At 43.8% G+C, this 24,461-nt stretch overlaps 1 protein-coding gene across 1 annotated transcript in view; it reads left to right on the top strand.

Moving 5' to 3' along the window:
• Nucleotides 1-23,009, top strand: part of tmem63a (transmembrane protein 63A) — a gene marked incomplete at its 5' end in the record, with an annotated part of 30,566 nt that extends 7,557 nt beyond the window's left edge. The window contains 22 exons of the mRNA XM_080534292.1: nucleotides 1,567-1,741; nucleotides 5,451-5,530; nucleotides 5,621-5,699; nucleotides 8,050-8,087; nucleotides 8,471-8,613; nucleotides 9,470-9,521; nucleotides 9,737-9,848; nucleotides 10,074-10,141; nucleotides 10,557-10,637; nucleotides 14,521-14,644; nucleotides 14,927-15,060; nucleotides 15,186-15,344; nucleotides 15,752-15,905; nucleotides 16,139-16,245; nucleotides 17,408-17,494; nucleotides 17,702-17,767; nucleotides 18,503-18,665; nucleotides 18,814-18,919; nucleotides 20,594-20,761; nucleotides 20,855-20,970; nucleotides 21,114-21,161; nucleotides 22,138-23,009. Of these exons, the coding sequence (XP_080390418.1) occupies nucleotides 1,567-1,741; nucleotides 5,451-5,530; nucleotides 5,621-5,699; nucleotides 8,050-8,087; nucleotides 8,471-8,613; nucleotides 9,470-9,521; nucleotides 9,737-9,848; nucleotides 10,074-10,141; nucleotides 10,557-10,637; nucleotides 14,521-14,644; nucleotides 14,927-15,060; nucleotides 15,186-15,344; nucleotides 15,752-15,905; nucleotides 16,139-16,245; nucleotides 17,408-17,494; nucleotides 17,702-17,767; nucleotides 18,503-18,665; nucleotides 18,814-18,919; nucleotides 20,594-20,761; nucleotides 20,855-20,970; nucleotides 21,114-21,161; nucleotides 22,138-22,275 (2,398 nt within the window). The 3' untranslated portion in view covers nucleotides 22,276-23,009. The remainder of the gene's footprint in view (nucleotides 1-1,566; nucleotides 1,742-5,450; nucleotides 5,531-5,620; nucleotides 5,700-8,049; nucleotides 8,088-8,470; nucleotides 8,614-9,469; nucleotides 9,522-9,736; nucleotides 9,849-10,073; nucleotides 10,142-10,556; nucleotides 10,638-14,520; nucleotides 14,645-14,926; nucleotides 15,061-15,185; nucleotides 15,345-15,751; nucleotides 15,906-16,138; nucleotides 16,246-17,407; nucleotides 17,495-17,701; nucleotides 17,768-18,502; nucleotides 18,666-18,813; nucleotides 18,920-20,593; nucleotides 20,762-20,854; nucleotides 20,971-21,113; nucleotides 21,162-22,137) is intronic.
• Nucleotides 23,010-24,461: the final 1,452 nt, after the last annotated feature.

Raw genomic sequence — 24,461 nt, 5'->3', positions numbered from 1 at the left:
TAAGGTTCAGAGATAGGAAATGTTAGAATAGGTATAGCATAGCATAGAGTACAGCACAGTGTTTTATTTGTATAGTATAGTATAGTGGATAGTGTACATAGCCTTTATTTATGTAAACCAGCTCTTTTCCCTTCTTGTTTTTAGTTTTTTTTCCTAGCACCAGGGGAGCCCCCCCTCCCAAATTTCGTTGTATGGTACCTGTACTATATCATGACAATAAAGACCATTCATTCATTCATTCATTCATTCATCAAACTGCGTCATACAAACTCATCATACAGCTGTTGTTTACATTGTCCGATAGGCTGGAGACCGAAAGCTTGCAATAAACATCGTTTTTTGCACAGATTTGACTGTGCAGATGCTGCATTTTTGTTCTCTATTTGATAGCTACTCTTCAGCTGCAGCACCCCAGCTAAGTCTGATCATGGCTGAGCGATGGTATTTTCACTATATTGGGGAATTAACATGGTGAAAGACATGACTACATTGTCATGATTATGAGGCAAGATGCCACTTGAAATGCATGAAATCCAAATTTATTTGTGTCTTACACACACGTTTGCCTAGTATTTGACTGCCTGTAGCCCAGTCACGAATGGCCCCAGTATTGTAGCTTCAAGTTGGGTTGTAATTGTGCTTGCTGTAGCAAGCCCACGATATGTTATTGCTGATATATTTATTTGAATCCTGTTCTTTTACCAACTACTAAGACAACAATAAAGTAAGCTAGTTACTTTAGCTAGCTAAAGATATAGGCCCCAAATCATTTTACAACTTGTTTAGCTAATATCTTCCGACGTTTCTGTCGAAACACGCAATGAAGGTATCTAAGCAACGTAGGGTGCGTTCGTAAATTCGCTCTGAGAGCGCCGGAGCGCACACTGGGTTCAATGTCATAAAGGGACCAGGTAATTTGATTGGACAAGAGGCATTCCATGAGTGCTGATCAGATTTCCAGGGCGAATTTACGAACGCAGCCGTAATGTAGCTCGCGAACAGAAGAGGGAAAAAAACGTCAGATATATAAACAGGTTATTTTGATAAACTCGACACATTTTGGGAATGTATATGGTTACTTTCTCGCCTGAAAACATATTAAAACTAAAAATGACATGTTAAGACTTGTAGAGCCAAAATTACAGCTTTTAGCCAATGGAGATTTAAAATGTAGGATTTAAAATCCCTGCTGCCGGCCGGTGCTAAATGCATTCTGGGAGGCAGTATGCATACTGCAGTGTAAACGGTTGGCTGGTATTGGCATACTTATTATGAATTTAGTAGGCAGTATGCAGTATATACTCATTAGAGTATGCTAGTATGCAGTATGCTAGTATGCCATTTCGAACACAGCCATGGATATTGGGAGGCTGGAAAGCAAACTGACCAATAGAGACAATGGACCGGATCTATCCGTTGTATAAAAGCCTTTATGGGGTGGGCACCATCATCACATTACTGAGCTATAATGTCCTGAATGATGTTACCATTTTGTATTTTAGTCTAGCTCCAGTTTGGCCCTCAATACTTCTATAACTTCTAAAAATGCTATGAATGTTTCCTCAGCTCCTGTGTGATGGGGTCCTTGCTGTGGGGCCAGCCCCTGGAGGCAAGCAATGGTAGTGCTCCCCAACACATGGACAACAGCAGCTGCTTCAGCTCCACAGAGAGCACAGTCCTCAAAGGAGTCAGCTTCGGCGGGGTGCCTGTTGTACTGCTGCTGGACTTCATTGTCTTCTTGGTGAGTGAGTGTGTGTGTGTGTGTGTGTGTGTGTGTGTGTGTGTGTGTGTGTGTGTGCGTGTGCGTGTGCGTGTGCGTGTGCGTGTGTGGCTGGATGGCTGGCTGGAATTTTGCAGAAGTGTGCCTCAAATGATACCCCTACCTCCCAACACACACACACACACACACACACACACACACACACTAGGGGTGGGACGATTAGAAAATGTCATGTCACGATTATCGTGGGCAAAATAATCGCGAGCCACGATATTATCGCGAGAATTAATAAAATAAATAAAATAAAATGTAAAAAAAATAAAATAAATGTAATGCCAATAAAACACACTGTATTCACTTTAACTTAGATTTTGTTGTATTTTTAGGACATTTTAAGTCAGTAATTCAGATTCTAGTGGCACATATCTCTGGCCATAATCCGGGTCCTTAAGAAAGAGCAATTCCTTTTCGGCCAATCAGCACCTTTCATTAACGTACCCAAGGAAGTTTAAAGAACGCACTCCCAGTGTTGCCAACTTCCAGAGCCCCTTGGCGACTATTAGTCAACAGCAAGGTAATGCTATCAGCTGAGTTAAAGAAAACCAACTCTTACCTTTGATGACACCGACATGAGCCCTGTTTACCCGTACCTCCGCCGTTCTGTTTTTGCCCCGCGCATATTGCCCTGTAATTAGACCATGCGACCACAGCTCCTATTAGTCAAAAGCGACCAGCGACAAATCTAACTTCCTTTTCTGGTCATTTGGGGAATTACTGTAAAGCATCTAACATATCCCGTATTCCACGGTTCATGTTACAACCGAGCTCAGGAGAGACGAGTAGGGATACAGTCTATGGCGAGCGAGGGTTGCCGTCTCCTCTCTCCCTCAACACTCACTCCCGCGACCAGTCTGATAGCAGCCGCGGGGAGCGTACCGTTGTACCCGGGTCCTCGCAGGGGGTTCGGGCAGAAAACCAACTCTTACCTTTGATGACACCGACATGAGCCCTGTTTACCCGTACCTCCGCCGTTCTGTTTTTGCCCCGCGCATATTGCCCTGTAATTAGACCATGCGACCACAGCTCCTATTAGTCAAAAGCGACCAGCGACAAATCTAACTTCCTTTTCTGGTCATTTGGGGAATTACTGTAAAGCATCTAACATATCCCGTATTCCACGGTTCATGTTACAACCGAGCTCAGGAGAGACGAGTAGGGATACAGTCTATGGCGAGCGAGGGTTGCCGTCTCCTCTCTCCCTCAACACTCACTCCCGCGACCAGTCTGATAGCAGCCGCGGGGAGCGTACCGTTGTACCCGGGTCCTCGCAGGGGGTTCGGGCAAAGTTCGGGAAATAACGGACGGTTGTCATGTGTTTATACAGCATGGCTGTTACGTGCCTAATGCCTTTGATGCGCACACTTGCTACTTGCCGCTTTAATCATTGTATTTAGCCTATAGCACAAGTCATGCATTGCATGTAACCTCAAGTGCTGAACAGTATTAAGTAAACCACAATATATTTGCTAAAGCTTAGGAGCGACCGTGCCTTTTGCAGCCATAGACTGTCACTGCCTGGTAATAACAAGGAAGGCCAATGACAGTATCCCGTCTAAGGTTTTTCACCAGCCATGGTGAGAAGGCTAGCATACGTTACCTAGTGACTGACTGACAGACATGGTGAGTAGGCTAGCATACGTTACCTAGTGACTGACTGACAAGGCTGACTTGACAGTAACGTTACCCATGCAGGCTGAACAATAGCGCGAGACAAGTTCTGTGAGGATATTCGCGCGCGGCTCATGTGAGGAATTGCAATTATATTACAGTAACAGTCGCTAACTTGACTGCAAAAGCAATGTAGCCTAGGCTGAAAAATAGCGGCAGACATTTGTTAAACACAGTTTATTCATTCACGATTATGACGATTATTCAAATAATTAAAATTCTCCACGATTAAGTTATCGCGGGTGTTTTTATCGCGATAAACGATAATCGTCCCATCCCTAACACACACACACACACACACACACATATACACACAGCTGTCAGATTGTTTTCGACCCAATGTAGGCCTATGTCTTTCATGCAGACCAGTGTTTCCTCCAGGATCTTTCACATTAGTGGTGGGGTGGTCAGTTTTCGCGTGCACTCACATGAAACGTGCACTGGCGCTCAAAACAAAGACGTAATTTCACCAACTAGAGGGTGGCAACATAATAAAAAAATTAAAAATAAATAGCGGTTAAGCCACTAAAGGCGAGCAGGTGATTTTATATAGAAGGTGATCAAATACCAAGATATCCTACAGCTGCAGCAGAACATGCGGAACACGCATACAGCACTGAAAATAGGTTACCGTATAATATACATGTGACTGACAGATACGCCCAAGACACTGACACACACACACACACACACACACACAGAAAGATCATCAGCTCATCGAATATGAAGTACACAAAAGAAAATCAGCTCATCGAATATGAAGTACACAAGAGTAGAGTACACATGGAACTGGGAACGCGCATACAGCACTGAACAACATCCGTAGAATATAAACTTGTGACTGACAGTCACATACACACACACACACACACACACACAATGAAAGATCATCAGCTCATCAATACGAAGTAGGCCTACATGAGAGTACACGCACAACACCGGCTAACGTTACTCATTAACTGTTTACACAAGTAAAATCACAGTGTGACAGTCAGATGGAGCATTCGGTAAACAACCAACAGCAAGGTAATGCTATCAGCTGAGTTAAAGAAAACCAACTCTTACCTTTGATGACACCGACATGAGCCCTGTTTACCCGTACATCCGCCGTTCTGTTTTTGCCCCGCGCATATTGCCCTGTAATTAGACCATGCTCCCTTGTCCAAATGTTCCCTGAACTTTAGCTGCATGTTTTTCCAGCATGTAAATCCGTTGTCAATAAAAATTCCACTCCCCTTCTTTTCCCCTGCCAATACTGTGTCGTTTATGACATTTACCAACGTTTATGCTATGAATAGTTCAAAGCTAGCGTTAGGTGCGAGGCTGCCCGGTTAACCCATTAGCGGGAACATTATTTGTTTCACAAAATAGCCTGATTTAGTTGACCATGAACATCAGAGACTACATTACGAATGTTCATTTAAAATACTCTGGTATAAGAACATGAACCAGAGAACAGAAGTAAATGCAATAACCCACAGTCGTCGCTGATGATGTTCCATTTTCGATTAGGATACGGGATTAAAGGGACTGGCGACGGGCGAAGAGAGAGGGAAAGGAGATGGATTTCCTGAAATTCAAATGTCCCGCTAAATTCGGACTTATCCCAAAACTGTTTTGCAAGCGCGTCGCCTCGCGCGCGTTGAGAGCGATTCAGTCTCGATTGCAGTGCGAACACAAACCGAGATGAGGTTAATTGCAACATTGTAACTTACTACACCCTAAATCGGAACGAAATGTAGGTCTGAAAGCGGCCTAAATCTAGCTTCAATCTGCTTTTTTTCTGCTCTCCGGTCATAATACCTCGGTGCCTTTCTCGTTGCGCAGCCTGAATCAAAGGGGACTGAATCAATTAGTGGCGGAGAAAATGTATCAATGCATATAGAGGAAACACTGCAGACTATGGAATCAACTGTCTATTTCTTTCTGCAGTGCTAACCATTGTATGAACTAGACCTCTCTTGATTGGCTCTGTGTCGTCGTCGTTCTGTACCAATCACAGGTGTTGCTCGTGCTCTTCTCCGTCATCAGGAGGAAGCTGTGGGACTACGGCCGCCTGGCGCTGGTCTCCGACAACGAAGGGTCAGTCGTAACGCTGTGCAGTTGAACTTCCTGTTGACACCTTACCCCCCTGTTGCCATGACTACTGACCTCGCCCCCAATGTGCCTCAGGTTCAACGAGACGTCGCACCGGCGCTACGGACGCATGACGTCCTGCGCGTCAACTGGGGAAGACGGCGAGCAGGAAATGGTGAGGGGCGGTGGTGCGTCGTCATCATCTTCATCATCATCATCATCATCATCATCATCACTGCAGGGGTGAAAAGTTGTCACCTTTCTGTGAAATTCGCCATGGAGGGAGGGTATGGAGCTATTTTAGTGCCAGCAGAAATTTTATTGTATTTGACAGATTGAATTGAATATGAGCACAAATTGAATTGTATTTCACAGATCTGAATTGTATTTGACAGATTGAATTGAATCTGAGCACAAACTGAATTGTATTCGAGAGATTTAATTGTATTCAATTCAGTTTTCATTATTTTCATTCAGTTTTCAAATTCAGTTTCTCTAAATACAATTTGTTTTTTCTCAAAATACAATTCAGTTCTCAAAATACAATTCAGTTTTTCTCAAAATACGAGTTCAGTTTTAGAGGCACTCATCCGGGGACTCTGGGCTAGGTAGAATAATAGAGCACCGATTCTAATCCCTCCCATCCGAATTCATAAGAGCAACGCATCCGGGTACTTTGCTCTCCCGTCATGTCCACGCCCCTTTTTGGGTGATAGAAGTGTAGAAGTTTGACTGGCGGTCAATGGAAATGTCTTGTCTTTGCTACTTTAATCCGATAAAATAAGGAAACCGTAGTGCTTTTTAGATATTAGGAGCCCAAATCCGATGGCCAGTTAGGAAAACTATTATATAGTGTCGTTGCCGATCAATGATCGGCGTCGTTATATAGAGAAAATTGATGAAATAGGGGTTGATTCATCAGAGCAGTCATATGTCATCTCCCTGTCATCAGGGATGTGTAGTTCTTCATTTGATTTGCCGTGTAAATCCCCAGATGAGAGTGTTACATTCGTTTTCTTAAGATAGGATAATGAATAAATCTGTTCAATGGGCATTTGCCAAAGTAGAGTTAGGGTGATTACTGTTAATCAGTATTTAGCCTGTATGGTGTATATGAAGATGTTATAGCTAGTTAGCTACGATTTATCATGAAAATAATGAACAGCAAGCTAGATCCAAAACTAGGGCCGGTGGAGGAGGGCAAGTGTCACATTGGACAGACTACCAAACAGAAAAATAAAGTATCTTAACTCAGGGCTCTCAAGTCTCACACGCATTTCAACCCGTTCACACGCTCACACGCCGCGTGTGTCTTACGCCCAATGCGTGAGACTTGAGATCCCTAATCTTAACGACAGCAAAAGTGATGGATGTCAGAAATACATTACCTGGAGATTCAATAAGGTACTTTTATACGACAGGATATGGGTTAGGGTTATATGACACCTGTAGCGAGATCATTTATTGAATAGAACAATCAAACTTGGCGACGTACAAAAATAATCCGTAAGCGATCAAAACCAGAAAAATAACAAACAATGCATATAGAATATGCGTATAATGCGGTCAACAAAAATACATCGCTCCCCTCTCTCTCCACTACCGCCATGCAAGATGCGCAGGTGCTTAAATTACCTTGCAATATCACCCCCCATAACCATATGACTTCTCAATACGGTGATCAAGGCAATAAACAAACAATCAAAGTAAACTCACAATAAACCCATTAGCCTGTTATACTAAATACCCCCCTACAACACCTCAGGCAGACTGAAAGGACACACATTGCCTATTTCATTACTTTTCTCCATATAACGACGTCGGATGGGAGGGATGGGAGTTAGAATCGGTGCTCTATTATTCTACCTAGCTCAGAGTCCCCGGATGAGTGCCTCTAAAACTTAACTCGTATTTTGAGAAAAACTGAATTGTATTTTGAGAACTGAATTGTATTTTGAGTAAAACTGAATTGTATTTAGAGAAAAAACGAATGGTATTTAGAGAAACTGAATTTGAAAACTGAATGAAAATAATGAAAACTGAATTGAATACAATTCAATCTGTCGAATACAATTCAGTTTGTGCTCAGATTCAATTCAATCTGTCAAATACAATTCAGATCTGTCAAATACAATTCAATTTCTGCTCATATGCAATTCTATCTGTCAAATACAATTCAATTTCTGATGGCACTAAAATAGCTCCATAGGAGGGAGGGGCAGGGTGGGGAGAAGACAGTCACGGTAATCAACCTGTTTTAGAAGTAATTAAGCGGATGTTGAGGTCAGGGCCTCCGCTACTTACACAGGCATTGTTAGACCACCTTTAGTGCTAGTGCTATCCATCTACCAGCGCTAGTACTAGCGTTATCCATTTAGCATGATTAGTGCTAGGGCTATCCATGGTTATCATAACCATGGCCAACATTATTCTTGAAATCATTACACTCAATATGATCATCTTCATCATTATCATCAGATATTAATAACAATCTTCATCTTCCCCTCTTTGTTCCCTCCCTTTAGGGGTTCTGCTCCTGGCTTCCTTACGTCATCAGAATGGAGTGAGTCTTTTTCCATCCATCCTTTTTCCTTTTTCCATTTATCTATCTGAAAAAAATGTACGGTATATAAAAAAATATATGTATATGTATAACGCATTTCTGCGTTATTGGGACAGAGACAATAGAGATTGAGCGCCCCCCATCTATCATTTTAAGTGCATGCTTGCATGTGTCTGTGTGTCAATGTGTCTGTATGTTATGTTTAAGGATAGTGTGCCTTTTTATGGCACTGCGCAGGGCATCCTCATTTTACATGTGTGTGTCTGTGTGTGTCTGTCTGTCTGTGTGTGTCCGTCTGTCTGTCTGTGTGTCTGCGTGTCTGTGTGTGTCTGTCTGTCTGTCTGTCTGTGTGTCTGTGTGTCTGCGTGTGTCTGTCTGCGCAGCGAGGAGAAGATCAAGGCTAGGTGTGGTATCGACGCGGTGCACTACCTGTCCTTCCAACGTCACCTGATCACTCTCCTGGTGCTCATCACCGTCACCTCGGTCGCAGTCATCCTGCCAGTCAACCTGTCTGGAAACCTGCTGGGTAGGTCTGGCCCGCCTGCAACGCAAACACAACACAGCCACCTCCCTGTGTTTGTAATTACCACCCACGCATCACTGTCGCAGTTCTTTCTAACTCACAGGGCCGGTTTCACAAAGACCTAAGACTAATCATAAAAAAAAGCATCTTCAATGGAGGTTTTACATTGAAAAGTGTGATTTAGTCCAGCAAGACTAGGCTTTTGTCTGTGAAACCGGCCCACAATGTAACAGAATTAGCTGTTGCTGTGACAGTGTCAACATAGTGTTCCAAATAAGCAACACAACACATCTCCTACTCACCTTCTCCTGCTACATGGTGGGTTTCCTGCCTCTGATTATCACAGTGTGGCTCAACTTCCTCAATCAGATCCCATTACCCCCAACTGACCTGCCAGTGTCACCACAACATCGCTATTAAATAACCTCACGGAAATATTATAATTAAGTGTGACTGCAACAACATACACTAAATGATAGGATATAACTCATAACAACAAGTCAACTGGAAGAGTGGTATCCAGCTACTCAATGGTGAACATGGGATGAATTCACTAGGTCAACCTTGGTGCGTCCAGAGGCAAATTAAGGCTGAAATTGAAGTTTATAATTAAAGAGATAATAAAAATATATTTGTAATACTTTATATACAACTTTGGCTGTAAAAGTGTTTATTATGGTTCATTATATAGTGACAGTCAATCCTCAGTTTAAGGCCAACAAATCTTATAATAATAATATTTTGCTCATGATAGCAATCCAGTAGCATCACATTAAATTCACTCATGGAGCCAGTTCACTACTAGGAAACTGTCCCCTCTGAAGGAAGTTAGACAGTCAATTGATGTGGTTTGTTTCAGGAAATGACCCTTACAATTTTGGAAGGACAACTGTCGGTAATCTTCAGAAGGAGTAAGTGTGTGTGTGTGTGTGTGTGTGTGTGTGTGTGTGTGTGTGCGTCTGTCTGTCTCGCACGTGTGTGCGTGTGTCTTGTGTGTGTGTGTGCGCGGTGTGCGTGTTTCTGTGAATTTGTATATAGATAATGTTCACTTTGTAAGCCCATTAATTCTTGCTGTTTGGTAGAGGTCCATTGCAACATTTCTAATAGTACACGCTGCTTTTTCCAGTGACAACCTGCTGTGGCTACACACAGTGTTTGCAGTACTCTATCTGATCCTCACGGTGGCGCTACTGAGGCGCCACACCTCCCAGATGAAGGGAATGCGGCGCAGGGAGACGGTGAGTTCCTGTGCTAGCTGTGTTACAAACCCTGGGCCCATGTCACACACACACACACTCACACACTCACACACACACACACACACCCTCATTCTCCTCCACCCTGTGACCCAAACACCTCAATACACAATCTCAAACCATCTATCTATCAATCATTCATCACCTTGCTAGTGGTTAGTGGTGATCTGTGACCGCCCAAAACCGCCCCCCCCTCCCCCATAGGCCAGAAGCACCCTGTTTGTGCATTCCATTCCTCGGGAGGCCGATGAGGAGGCCATCAGGACACACTTCACGTAAGTGGACCAGGCCCGTACTGTTCTCCACACTCTCTTTCTCCCAGCATTGTGACTGTCAACGTCCCCTGGTCCTCGCATAGATTAGTTTTTCTTATGATGACTAAGAAAGATTCACTTACTTTAGACAAAGTAGTTGTTAGTCACTCGTAAGTCGCTTTGGATAAAGGCGTCTGCTAAATGTCTAAAATGTAAATGTGATGTAGAATGGAGGGATGCCAGAACCCTATGTAGTGGCCTTGTTTTCTCCTTCAACCTGACCAGAGTGACTCAAGTGTAAACGCTGGTAAACACTGGCTTTGAGGAGAATAACCTGCCTGTAGGACAAAACACTTAACCTGTCTCTCAACCTGTCTCTCAACCTGTCTCTCAACCTGTCTCTCAACCTGTCTCCCGTTCACACCCTTCGTCGCAGCGAGGCCTACCCCACCTATCGAGTGTGTGACGTGCACAGGGCCTACAATGTGGCCAAGCTCATGACCTTGGACAAAGAAAGGTAGGACGACCCCTGGACAGTGTGCACTAGTAGGCTAACCCTATGTCTGTTTTTGAGCTGTGATAATTGCACTCATACGTGTTGATCAGAATCAAATCGAATTGCTTTTATTTAGGGATGGGACGAAATATCGTATGGCGATATCGCGATACAAAAACGTGACGATACGCATCGTGTTGCAGATAAATGGATCGCGAAATAAACTGTGTTTTATTTTCCATTGGCTACACTTCTTGGGGAGGCGGGGGGAGGCGTCCGTAATAAAGAGGAATTATTACGGACGTAGACACCAAACATCTGACAAGCAGGCTGAAATATCTGCACCCAACGCACCCAAACTGAATCTGGTGAGGGGCAAGCCCATAGGCTCGTTGTATTAGTCCGCCAGTAGTCTCGCATAGCCAGACCTATCTCCACACTTCGGTTCGCGCTGTGCCGCGCTGGAGAATAATACAAGATTTTGCGCGAGTGTGCGCACGACGCGAGAGAGTTTTTGGTGGGTGAGATGTCTGCAGATGGAAAGTAAGAAAGTTGAAACGTTAGCAAATATAATTGCTGAGTGTTCTGACAGAGAAACTTGGTTAAAATTGGTTGTTATTATTGTGACTAGAAAATGTGTGACTATAATTCCATGGTGTAAATAGTCAAAGAACTAGCAAGCTAGCTAGCTAGCTCAGAGGTGATGAGATGAGCTAGTCTGCTTGCACACTTGCCAGATAAAGAGCTAACTGGATGCACTTTTATTTTACTTAAAGTAGATATACAATCTTTCTTATTATTGCCCACAGCAATCCAATATTCAATTATAATTATGTTATAAATGTATATGAATCAATTTATACCTCTTATTAGATTAGAAATACTCTGGTTGTTATGTTTGCCTTTTGGTTGACAGCAAAAGAGGGAGAGAGGAGGATAGAGAGGGAGAGAAGGAGAGAGAGCAGGATGGTGTCGGCACACCAGAGAGAGAGACAGCAAGAACCAGGTGAGAAAGTGGACAGGTAGTCAAGACCACGTAAGTAGTGAAGTAGTGAAGTGAAGTGAAGTGAAACTTTATTTATATAGCGCCTTTCGTACATCGCTTTACAATAGAACAATGATTGAAAACAAGATTACAGAGATGGGGGGGGGGGACACACGAGACAACAGGAATGGAGGGGAGGGAGGGGTTACATCAATAACACTAATAATAACTTGTATAACTACATCAAGCTTACACTAATAATAACAGGGGGGGGCCGGAATGGAGATTAGTTTTCAGCAGGTTGAGATGACCTGCTATAAATCAAATGGTAGACGTCAACTTTATTTATATAGCGCCTTTCGTACATGAATGCAATTCAAAGCGCTTTACAAAAGTGCCATGTGGGCACGCAGGTTCGCCTTGTCCTGAGTTTCAGGCCTTTCATCTTGTGATTTTGTTCAGATGTCAAGACAGTTTGATTACTCACCACTCTGCCCATGTCATTTAACATGCCGGCCAGCTTAAGTGCAGCTGCCGTCTCTCCAATTTTTCGATAGACCAGGGGCCGGATTCACCAAAGTGTTCTTAAGATAATTCTTAAGACAATTCTTAAGAAAAAAGATAAGGGGCCCTATTATGCACTTCATAAGTCTTAAGCAATAAGACGAGGCGGTAGATCTAAACTTAAGACGTGGAGGCGTGGTCAAGGCCACTTTGCTATTATGCGTGCGGTAGTGGGCGCCTAAGACCCGGCGCTAAGCCCAGAAATTAGTCATGGGTGTGTTTTGGGCGTCTTCTCAATCAACCCAATCAGCGTGCCAGGTACCATTCCCTTTAAGAACCGGCTGCGTTAAGTCATAAGCGCTATGCTATTATGCAGTTCATAGGCGCTAGACTTCATGCACGTTTTGAAACACGAGCGCGCCTCCGCGGTTTGCGCATGCGCGCTGACCCACTTCTTAAGAAGTCGGTCGGCGCGCATGCGCAAACCGCGGAGGCGCGCTCGTGTTTCAAAACGTGCATGAGGTCTAGCGCCTAAGAACTTTTCAAACCACTTCTTAGCGCTAGGCGCAAAGTCAGATCGCATAATAGCAGGGGCGCCTAGCGCACTTCATTAACATATGAACACTCCCACAATGAGTAATATATGCACGGGAGTCTTACGTCTTATGTGTGGGCGCCTAGCGACACCTGCATAATAGCAGTAGCGCGTATGAAGCGCATAATAAGGGTGGCGGTAGGTCTTAACCTGGCGGTGCGTCTTAATTAAGACTTAAGACGGCAAGTTAAGAAGTGCATAATCAGGCCCAAGATGTTCCTAAGAATGTTCTTAAACGCTATTCACCATTTTTTTCTTAAGAATTGTCCTATGTCTTAAGAACTTCTTCGTTTTCTCACTTAAGAAGTTCTTAAGAACTTCTTAGTTTTCTCACTTAAGAACTTCTTAGATTTTGAACTGTGATTTTTACACCTGTGTGTGTCTCTCTCTCTCTCTCTCTTTTGAACTTATGAAGAACTTCCATCTAAAATGTGAATATAAAATAAATAATAGTAAGGACATTGTTTCAGTTACTTGGCCTACTTAATAACATGTTCATAATGATTAATTAAGTAGTATACATCAAATACAACAACTGCCTCGTTGATTTACTTTCTGAGTACATTGTGGTGTAATCTAGGAATAGGCCTACATGTGACACAGGCTGAAAGGCCCATTTCAGTTATATCTCAAACATGCTTTATGTGATGGGCTACATTCACACAAAAATACTCTGACCAACTTGAATTAACAAAATGTGTTACACATTGTCTAGGGCTAAACTAAATATTAATAAAATCAAATAAATAAAATAAATAAATAAAATCTAATAAATGCAATACAAAATTGTTCAAGTAAGACTTCCCTTTCACTTTAGCTGCTTTAAGACAGGTGAGAGCTTCTCTTAAAGTTGAGAAGAAATTTGAGAAGAAATCTAAGAACTTTGTTTTCGAGAATCTCATTTGTTCTTAAGTTGTTCTTAAGTTCTATCTTAGGAAAAATCTTAAGAAGAAAGTTAAGAAAAAACTAAAGAAAAGATATGATTTTCTTCATGAATACCAAATCTTCTTAATTTTTTTCTTAAGAACGCTTTGTGAATCCGGGCCCAGGACAATGCTCAGGCCAAATAGCAGATGTCCTGCTATCATTAATCCAAATAGGTACACATCTTCGACGTCTTCAAAAGTGCCATGTGGGCACGCAGGTTCGCCTTGTCCTGAGTTTCTTGTAGAAAAAATGTTGTCAATTGTGTTGAGAGACCAGCTTATCAATTCCATGTTTGTAGTTTGTAGTTTCGAAGAAACAGTGCAACAACTCCAGCAGAAAGCAGACACAAGACAAGACAACGGTGGTGTAGAGAGAGAGAGAGAGAGAGAGAGAGAGAGAGAGAAAAATGAGAGAGAGAGAGAGCGAAAAATGCGACCGCCTACGATGAAGGACAGAGGAGAAAGTAGCCTTGAGAACCTCGAGCCTAATGGCCCATAGGGCAGGAGCCTATCTCCTACACCCCCTGGACATGACGCTGGCCACACCCCGAAGGCAGCAAACCTAGGGGAAACACTGATCTTGTTTTATTTATGATATCGTATCGTGACTGTATCGTATCGTCAACCCCTGTATCGAGAGGTGCATCGTATCGTGAGTTGAGTGTATCGTCCCATCCCTACTTTTATTACATCACGGTTACACAGAGTCAAATTATTGGGTTCAGGTTCATTGGACATTGGCATTGCAGCAGAATGCAAAATCAATAATAAAATAAGCAGGATATAAGAACAACAACCAACAATAGCAGCGATCAGTTAGAGAAACGTCTCTAAAAGTCCTCCAACTTCCTGTGGTGATGTCACAACCCTCTGTGTTGTGTGTGTTTTCCCTAGGAAGCGAGCGGGGAAGAATCTGCGTTACTACGATCGGATCCTGGAGCGGGACGGCAAGAGGGAGGTGATCGACCCCCGACTGTGTGGCCACCTCTGCTGCTGCTCCTGCCAGAACTCTCAGGAGGTGAGGCAGGCCGTACCATGTGTCAGCCAGGAGGGAGGGGGGGGTGAGGCAGGCCGTACCATGTGTCAGCCAGGAGGGGGGGGGGTGTGAGGCAGGCCGTACCATGTGTCAGCCAGGAGGGAGGGGGCGGTGAGGCAGGCCGTACCATGTGTCAGCCAGGAGGGGGGGCAGGCCGTACCATGTGTCAGCCAGGAGGGGGGGCTGGCGCTTACATATGTGTATGTGTGTGTGTGTGCGTTTGTATGTATATATATGTGTAAAGTGTGTGTGTCTCCACTGCAGGTTGATGCCATTGAGTATTACCGTGGCAAGGAGTCTGGTCTGCTGGAGGAGGAGGAGAGGCAGAGGGAGCTGGTCCCACAGCGCCCTCTAGGGATGGCCTTCGTCACGCTGCAGTCTGAAGCCATAGCCAAATAGTAAGTCACTCTGGAAGAGAGAGTGAAGTCCAGTAACGTTATGTTAGATGAACAGGAAGTGAGCTGTTTTTATTTCATTCAAAATTAGCGTGTGATTGACAGCTGTCGTTAATTCCCCCTGTCAGCATTCTAAAAGACTTCAACGCCCTGGACTGTGGGGGTAGGGCCAGCGGGGCAGTGAGGTGTGGGTGTGGCTGGGAGCCCCAGCCCTCGTCCAATAGCGCCACCCTGAAAGTGAAGAACTGGAGGGTCAACTCCGCCCCCCACCCCAAAAACGTGTACTGGTGAGCCCCCCCTACAACCATAACATTAACCTACGCACGCCACAGCCAACAATCACCCCTTCAGCATTGGTCTTCTGTTTGTCAACAACAAGTTTCAAGTTTATTGTTACGTCACATTAAACAAGTGTAAGAGAGTCAAATACTTAGGCTTCGGTTCCTGACATTGCAGCACAAGACAATAAGGCAATAGGCATAATTCAAGATAAAAAAGGTGACTATAGTACAGGACATAAGTGACAAATAAGACAGGATACAATTAGCAGTATCCAGACAATTTGCAGACAATAATGCAAGAGGCATAATTCAATACAAAAAAAGTGTGAACAGTACGTCCCATGCTGCTATTGTGTTTAACACAACAACTCGTTTATTTCTCCTTTCATCCCTCGCTTCCATCTCTCCTTCAGGGAGAACCTGTCAGTGCAGGGCGTCCGCTGGTGGATGCGCTGTCTGCTGCTCAACTTCTTCCTCTTCTTCCTCCTCACCTTCCTTACCACTCCCTCCATCATCCTCACCACCCTGGACAAGTTTGATGTTACCAAGCCCATCCACTACCTCAATGTGAGTCACACACACACACACACACACACACACACACACACACGCACATGCACACGCGTGCACACACACACACACATGCACACACACATAGTAAAGTCAAATGTAGTTATCAATTAAATGTAATTTAAAAAAGAGATGCTGTTAATATTGTATTATAAGTGTGTTGTACTGTGTAAGTAATATTCAAATGTGTGTGTGTGTGTGTGTGTGTGTGTTTGTGTGTGTGTGTGCAGAGTGCTGTGATCAGTCAGTTCTTCCCCACCCTCATGCTGTGGTCCTTCTCCGCCCTGCTGCCCACTATAGTGTACTACTCAACACTGGGAGAGGCCCACTGGAGCAGGTACACACACACGCTGATGCACTCACAGACACATTTGTGCTCACAAATGCACACACACACATACACACACACACAAGGGTGGATTCACACCTATAATTTGGTCTGATTCAGACTGCTTCTATTCATAATATGTTACAATGTTGCACTTGGACCCGGTTCGATCTGTGTTCACACTGCAATCTTGACAGAGCCAACGATCTTCAGGTCTGCTGTGGTTCTGAATACGCCCTCAACACCACGCGCTTGCTAACAGTTTTGTGATGGGTCTGAATTTGTGTCAATCAACTTTTGAGAACTATTCTAATTTTCGGACAAAATGACATAATCGTGACCAGGTTATCAGAGTTCACCATTAATGTCTAATGTTGACATGCATTGTATTGCATTCTCACTGCAGACGAATCGCTCCGTGGAGCGATTGCAATCGGACCGAGACCACCTTGTTTAGGCGGACACGGTCCGGTTGATTTTCTCTGGATCTGAGTGCGATTTGCTGTGTTCACATACGCCCAAACTAACCCAGAGGGGGGAAATTCTCCCTGATTGGGACCAATGGTGCTTTTCCATTGACCGGCTCGGCTCGGCACGGCTCGCCTCGGCACGCTTTTGAAAAGTTCCATATAGGAATCGTTCTCCACTATACAGGAACGACCCGGGACTGTAGGAGGAGTTACGTGTCATAAGATTCCCCCCGCTATACAGATCAGCGGGGGGAAATGCGATAAGAATTATGTCAAAATGCAGCAGATACAGCCATACAACATGTAACGTTAAGTGCCTGTTACTTGCCGCTTTCAGTTCTAGTAGACTAGTTTAGATCTCGCAACCAGGGAAATGCCGACATGTGTTAAAGCCCCGATTCTATTTTTATTTCTCCTGACACGTTGAGCACTGTGCTTTTTTTTGTTGGTGAACTACCGTAATAAGCCTAAAAAAGTTCAACTGTTCAAAAAGTGCAACTTCTCTGCTTTCAGAAACTGTTTGAATTTTTTAGATTGGCCATATAGTTAATGAATTACGATAGTTTGAAGGAACGCTGTAAAATCGACCCGGGTCGGCCCTGTAGTGGAAAAGCGCCACAACTAGCTAGGGGTGAACCCACCGTAAGTCTCAGTGTGACCTGTACTGATGTTGTCTGTACTGATGTTGTCTGTCTCTGCAGGTCCAGTGAACAGCTGAGTTTGATGCACAAGCTGTACATCTTCCTGCTGTTCATGGTGCTGATCCTGCCCTCTCTGGGACTCACAAGGTAATACCACCATCATCATCATCATCATCATCACCATCATCACCTTATTTATTCTCCCACTTTACTCTACTCTTATTTCTCCCATATATAGATAACACATTATCTGAAGATAAACAGCAAATTAATAAGATACAAAACTGGATATGAAGGTATTTGTTTTGTGTGTGTTACGGTCTGATATCGCTCTCTCTCTCCTTCTCTCCTCAGTCTGGCTGTGTTCTTCCGCTGGCTGTTTGATGTAAAGTTCCTGTCAGATGGGAAGCTAAGATTTGAGTAAGTGATCCACATGGTTTCTCTGTGTGTCTGTGTTCTGTCCTGCCTCTTCTTTATAAAGTATCTTCCACTGTAGACTGAAGACCCATCTTGTCATGCTACATCTTAAAGACCTCTTCGTCCCCACTACCCCCCTGTACAGTTTCTCTACTGTAAAAAAAAAAAAAAAAAAAAAATATTATTATTATTATACCATTATTACTGCCAATGGCCCCTGGTCCTAGCATAGGACCTTTTGAGGACTGATTGATAGATGATTCACTTACATTAGACAAATGTATTTGTTTGTAAGTCACTTTGGATAAAGGCGTTATTGCAGTATTTCTACCTTAAAAAATTATGGCTAGGACGTTGGGTTATAAATCGAAAGCTTCTTTATATAGAAAATCAATTGGCATCCACTTTATGATCTCTGAAATACATGAGCTATAGGATCTTCACTTTCAATCTGGACGTTTCAATCACATTTGTCAAAAACAAAACAAACTGTCAACTTCTATGACGTCTTGCCGCAAGGCATTCTGGGACCTGCAGTTCTAGCTAATTCATTCTTAGCTAATACAACAGAAATGTACTTCTTTTTAACTCTCTTAACTATAAATAATAACTATTAGTTACAACAGGTGTCTGCTAAATGCCCAAAATGGAATGTATGTGATGTGAATAGTTTGTATCTTCTCTCTTGTCTTATTTTCTGCGTGTTTCTGCATGTTTTCTCTCCCCCCCTCCCTCCAGGTGTGTGTTCCTGCCTGACCAGGGGGCGTTCTTCGTCAACTACGTCATTACGGCGGGACTGGTGGGCTCGGGGATGGACCTGCTGCGGTTGCCGGGGTTACTGCTCTACACCATCCGCATGGCGCTGGCCCGCTCGGCCGCCGAGAGGGAATACGTCAAACAGGTGAGTGTGTGTGTGTTAGCTTGGGCTAGGGTAATGGGATTCTAGATCTGTAGTTGGGGCCAGCTTCTATCTTGAGTGTATTGGTACTATGTTCCAGTGCCTAGAGTACTGTGGCGTTGTTTAACCCCTCGTTGCCCTGTGTGTGCAGAACCAGGCATATGAGTTTGAGTACGGGGCCATGTACGGCTACACCCTGTGTGTGTTCACCGTCATCATGGCCTACAGCATCACCTGCCCGGTCATTGTGCCTTTTGGTGAGTGTTGTTTGGCTCCACACATGTTTCCATGCTCACATACATACACACACACACTGAAAAACACACTAAAAAACACATACACAGACACACATTCTCTCTCACACACACACATAATTTAGTCTACTTTACTGTGTCGCTAATCCCATACACACATACACACACACACACACACACACACACACACACACATACACTCACACTCTACTACAGCAAACACAAAGATACTTATATACACACACACACACACCAGGGTTTCCGTTAGAAAAATGTGGTGCCGGTCAACGTGTCCAGGAAGATTTCAATGTGTCGGACAAACGGGAGAAATTCCGGTCATCATATTAGAATATAATATAGGTGTTTGTCGCGGTGATTAGCTGTTGTGTAGCCTATATAGGCCTATGCCATTTAATGTCTATTTAAATTCTCATCCGATACGATTAGATCGCGAACTAAATTATAGGCTTTCATGATTCGCATGCGCTACTATGGCATAATATGTCCAGGGCTGCACGCGCGCCACACTGGGCAGCCTAGTCACCTTTGCTACTTTGAATTACGACTGTAGGCTACTTTAAGATGTTTATTTCAATTGCATTAATGGGATTTGAGTATGTAATTGGTAATTTTAAGTATGCCTAGTTAGTTTAGCTTTTGATGGCTATTTGAACGGACTGCATCGATCGATCAATGAACGGACTCCACATTACGTTAACTGAAGTGTGTTAAATAGTTTCACGACAGTAATGTAAGTTTGTTATATTCTCTTTCCAGTTTTACCCTTTTTATCAATAAAACAACGTCAATTCTATAACCACGTCTCGCTGATTGGGAAGGCATTAAGTCTAGCTGCCTGTCAAATTATACTTTCTCGGACTCGGGAGTATGAGAATGAGCAGGATGTATCGGGGGGATACACACCCGTGGACTATTTCAACTTAGTGGCACAAATTAAACTCTAACACTATAGATAGACTAAATTGAACTTAAATGATGGACACCGACTGAATAACTGAGTGGGGGGAAGACAGGTCTCAAATGTGGAACAATTATAACATTTAATACATAAAGATAAAACATACACAAATATATAACATTGATATCCCTAAACTCAAATGTAGTGTGGTGTTGTCAACCTAATCTAATCAATCCTAATGAATGGTACCAGTAGGCCAGGTTGTCGATAGTAGCGCACTACTCCCATAGTACTTCTCCCGACTCAGGGCTGGAACGGGCACGGCAGGCTCAATCAATGAACGGGGTTGAGATGGCCGCTAGCGTCCTTTACTAGCCGCATCTCATGGCCCTCGGTGGTCATTCACTGTGCTCTAGCACATCCAAAACACGCAGAACAATAACCTTGACTCCGGTCACTGCAGTGGTTTTATTTAGACTAGATCAAACTAAATTAACTGACTAAACTACTCGCGCCGTTGAGAGACAGGGTTGCCAGATGGGGCGGGTTACCGCCGAATGGGCTACTGGGTTTAGCGGTTATTTTCACCGGACATTATGACCGAAGAGGTTTAAATATGTCGGACTTCAACAGATTTTATCGGACAAAGACCGGTAATTACCGGTTAACGGAAACCCTGACACACACACCAGGTCATTGTGACCTTGCCGTAGAGCTCCCTAGGTCCTCATCTCTCCTGGCTCTCCGTGCCTCTCCAGGTCTGCTGTACATGATGCTGAAACACCTGGCGGACAAACACAACCTCTACTTCGCCTACCTGCCCGCCCGCCTGGATCGCCAGGTGCACCTGGGCGCTGTCAATCAAGCTCTCGCCGCACCCATCATCTGCCTCATCTGGCTTTACTTCTTCTCCGTCCTCAGGACAGGTAAAACACACACACACACACACACACACACTGATTATTTGAACTATTCATTTCAATGTTTCCTAAATGTTTAACCCTGAAGTGTCCTTCCAGGGTTCATGGCTGACACGTCTCTGTTCACCCTGGTGGTCCTGTGTGTCACCGTGTTCATCTGCGTCAGCTACACCTGCTTCGGACACTTCAAGTACCTCAGCCCGCACAACTATGCGGTGAGTGTGTGAGTGCGTGGTGAAGTAGACTGTGTGTGTGTGTGTGCGTGCGTGCGTGCGCGCGTGTGCGTGTGTAAGCGTCCGTCTGTCTCTGTGTCTGTCTGCTTGTTAGACACTCACAAACCTTTGTGTTTCATCTCCAGGTGAAGGAGGACGAGGATCAAGTGGAGGGGTCGGGAGAGAGCAGCATGGTCAGTAGAGACTGTTCTCACCATGGACACATTTAGACATCTTGAGTTGGCTGTTTTCTTAACGTTATCACAAGACTGGAAGAGAATGGATCCATACAGCAGGTCTCACCCATCCAGAAAGTAGCTCCACCCTTTCCCTGAACCAGCTCCTTTCCGCGAGTAGCTCTGAAAAATGTACTGAACGGAAAAAACAGCACTAAAAATACTTTGGGTTCGTAATGAAACTATGGCGGGACAAATTAGAGTATGGTTAACCCACCACAGTCTCATCTATGGATGGTTAACCCACCACAGTCTCATCTATGGATGGTTAACCCTCCACAGTCTCATCTATGGATGGTTAACCCACCACAGTCTCATCTATGGATGGTTAACCCACCACAGTCTCATCTATGGATGGTTAACCCACCAAAGTCTCATCTATGGATGGAAACACTGAATGCTTTATTATTACAATCAGAACGATTACACCTGATTCAAGACATCACCACAACCTTGAAGTTTCAGTGTTTTGTCATTCCGTACTGTCTGGTATATAGTCATTGCGTACTGTCTGGTATATAGTGTGGAGTGTATGAGGGCTGCTGTTCCACCTTGCTACAGAACCCAAACCCAAGCTTCCACTTTTTGCAGCTCTCCTCCGGAACACGGGGGTGGTGACTGCTGCTGCTGTGTGGCTCAGATTCAGTCCCATTTGAGGAAATGTATCAGAGAAGAAGTGAAACTTGATTCCTCTGCGTTCTTTCCTCCGTCCCTCCTTTGGCTTCTGATTAAAAGCGAGAGGAGATCTGAGGCGGCTCCCATATTCTCCTGCAATGTTTTTCTTTATGGAAACAAGTGGAGGACGGATGTGTGGGGCGCAAGGAATAGAGTTTTGAACAATTGAGAAAGGGCCAGTGTCTTAGTTCCTCTCCTCTTTGCACACGCTCAGTCTCTCTCTCTCTGTCCCCTTCCCCATCCCCCCTGTCCTCCACAGGTCTACCTTCCCAGGGTGCTTCGCCCTGAGTCACCGGCTGTGCCACCGCAGGAGGATCAACCTCACCAGTACTACGGGTCAACAGAGAGCAGCCCCACCCATGCCAGCCCAGAGGACCACAAGATATTAGAGGCATAACCCTGAATGGTGACAAGCTGTACACCTAACAAAACCTGGGGAAGCATTGCATCAGGGTCCAGCTTTAACAATACACAGGAAAGAAACCATCGTCACTCCAAGGAGCTAAGCCATCTTCAATCAAATACTGTATGAACACGCCCAAAACAAGCCTTTGAAAATATCACACACACAATTACACGCACACGCACACTCACACGCACATGCACACGCACACGCACACGCACACGCACACTCACACTCACACTCACACTCACACTCACACACTTACACAAACACACACACAGAGTGGCCCCCCAGCATGTGCGGTGGGCACCCCTCTCCTAGATCATTCTCTAACAAAATACCTGAATCTTAATATGGTCAAAGACGGACCGGCCAAAGACTACTTATTATGGACAACTTTGCCAACAAGTGCCCTTAAACATCACATGGGGAAAATATTGCCCTACCAGAGACTGGTTTGAAAGTAATGGTGAGCTGACCACACACATAGTGAATACAAACAGAGAACAGAGTTGAATGTGGGTCACAATCGATGCAGTCCAATCAGTCACTTCTATTGTGTGCCTTTCCAGTGAGTTTGTGTGTTGTAGTTTGTATCTCTAACCAACAGAGGGCACTCCCGTCCCAGTGCAGTACTGTAAGGCCTGAAGCCTAACTGTTCATCTCACATTGAAGCTAATGTAGTCCTAGAGGACTAAACAATGTAGGAATTACCATAGGTAAGGTAGTACATCAATCTGTATATACAGATTGTACTGTATATACATTGGAATTATGCTTTACGTAGATGATTGTAACGATTATTAGGAATAATGACGGGTCATATGTAAGTTGGTGGAAGTCATGTCCTTTTTTCTTTTTTCATATTGTAGCGTTTTTATAAAACACCTTTGCCTGTAATATTTCAGGGCCTTGTTATTTGTGTTTAGACTTAGGTGTTTTACATTAAATGTATTTATACTAAATTGATATTTTGAACATCAGACTTTTTAACAGGATTTGCTGTTGTATCAAAGATTGCTGATATTGAATGAAAGTATTTATGTGAAAGTGTACAAAGTCGGACATTTCAGTGTTACATTTATTTCTCAAAGATATCAAATTTAGAATAAATAATGGGCTTTTGTGGATGGTTATTGGTGTGAGACACTTTGCGAAAAGTTGAATGAGTAATTGATGTTTCTTTGTGAGTAAGACAGACTGTTGACAGCTGCACTGACTGCAGTGTCACTCCCTGTCTTCCACCGTAGACTGAAGACCCATCTCTTCAGGCTGCACCTTAACTGTCCCTCCTGAGACATCTACATCCCTGTACAGGTTCTCTACTGTAAATAATAATAATAATAATAATAATACAAATAAATCTTCCTTCTTCTAGCATTATGACTGCCAATGGCCCCTGGGCCGGGCAGAGATGACTGTTCTTGAGATGACTGATGCATAGATCACTTACTGAGGCAAATGTATTTGTTGTAAGTCGTGTTGGATAATGCTGTCTGCTAAATGCCAAAAAATGTAAAAATGTGATTCACATTTCATAACTACTCCTCATTGGCCTTCCCCTTTAAACAGATGACAATAGACCTGTGTCTGACAATCAATGACGTGAATTAATCAATGCCAAGATGACAGATTTTCTTTTTCTCAGAATAAATGTACTTTAACTAAAGGTTGGCTGTTTCTCATCTTTGCTACTCATCTTTACCAGGGTTAGGGTTAGGCTGGTGGAGGTAGTAATTGTGGAGGGCACTGTATCAGGGGAGGCTGGTTGAGGTAGAAATCGGAGGACGGCCTCATTGTAATGAATGGAATGGAATGAGGAATGGTATCAAACACGTGTGAGGGATTATTTCAGACCTCCACCATCATCCCCTGAAGGGTACGATGAAGGGTAGAGCTAATATTATGTACAGTATATCTCAAAAGTGAGTACACCCTTTAGATTTTTGCAAATATTCTGTTATATCCTTTCAGGGGATAACATTATCCTACTGAAACTTTGATATAACTTAAAGTAGTCAGTGTGCTGCTTGAATAACAGTATAGATTTATTGTCCTTTGAAAATTACTCAGTACACAGCTGTTAATGTCTAAACAGCTGGCAACAAAAGTGAGTACACCCCATAGTGAACATGTCCTAATGATGTTGTTTGATGTTGTTTTCCCGCCCTGGTGTCATG

The sequence above is a fragment of the Nansenia antarctica genome, assembly GCF_963989245.1.
Source record: "Nansenia antarctica genome assembly, chromosome: 6".
Taxonomy (NCBI): domain Eukaryota; kingdom Metazoa; phylum Chordata; class Actinopteri; order Argentiniformes; family Microstomatidae; genus Nansenia; species Nansenia antarctica.
Note: the sequence above shows the minus strand (reverse complement) of the source record. Positions and strands in the feature narration are given on the sequence as shown.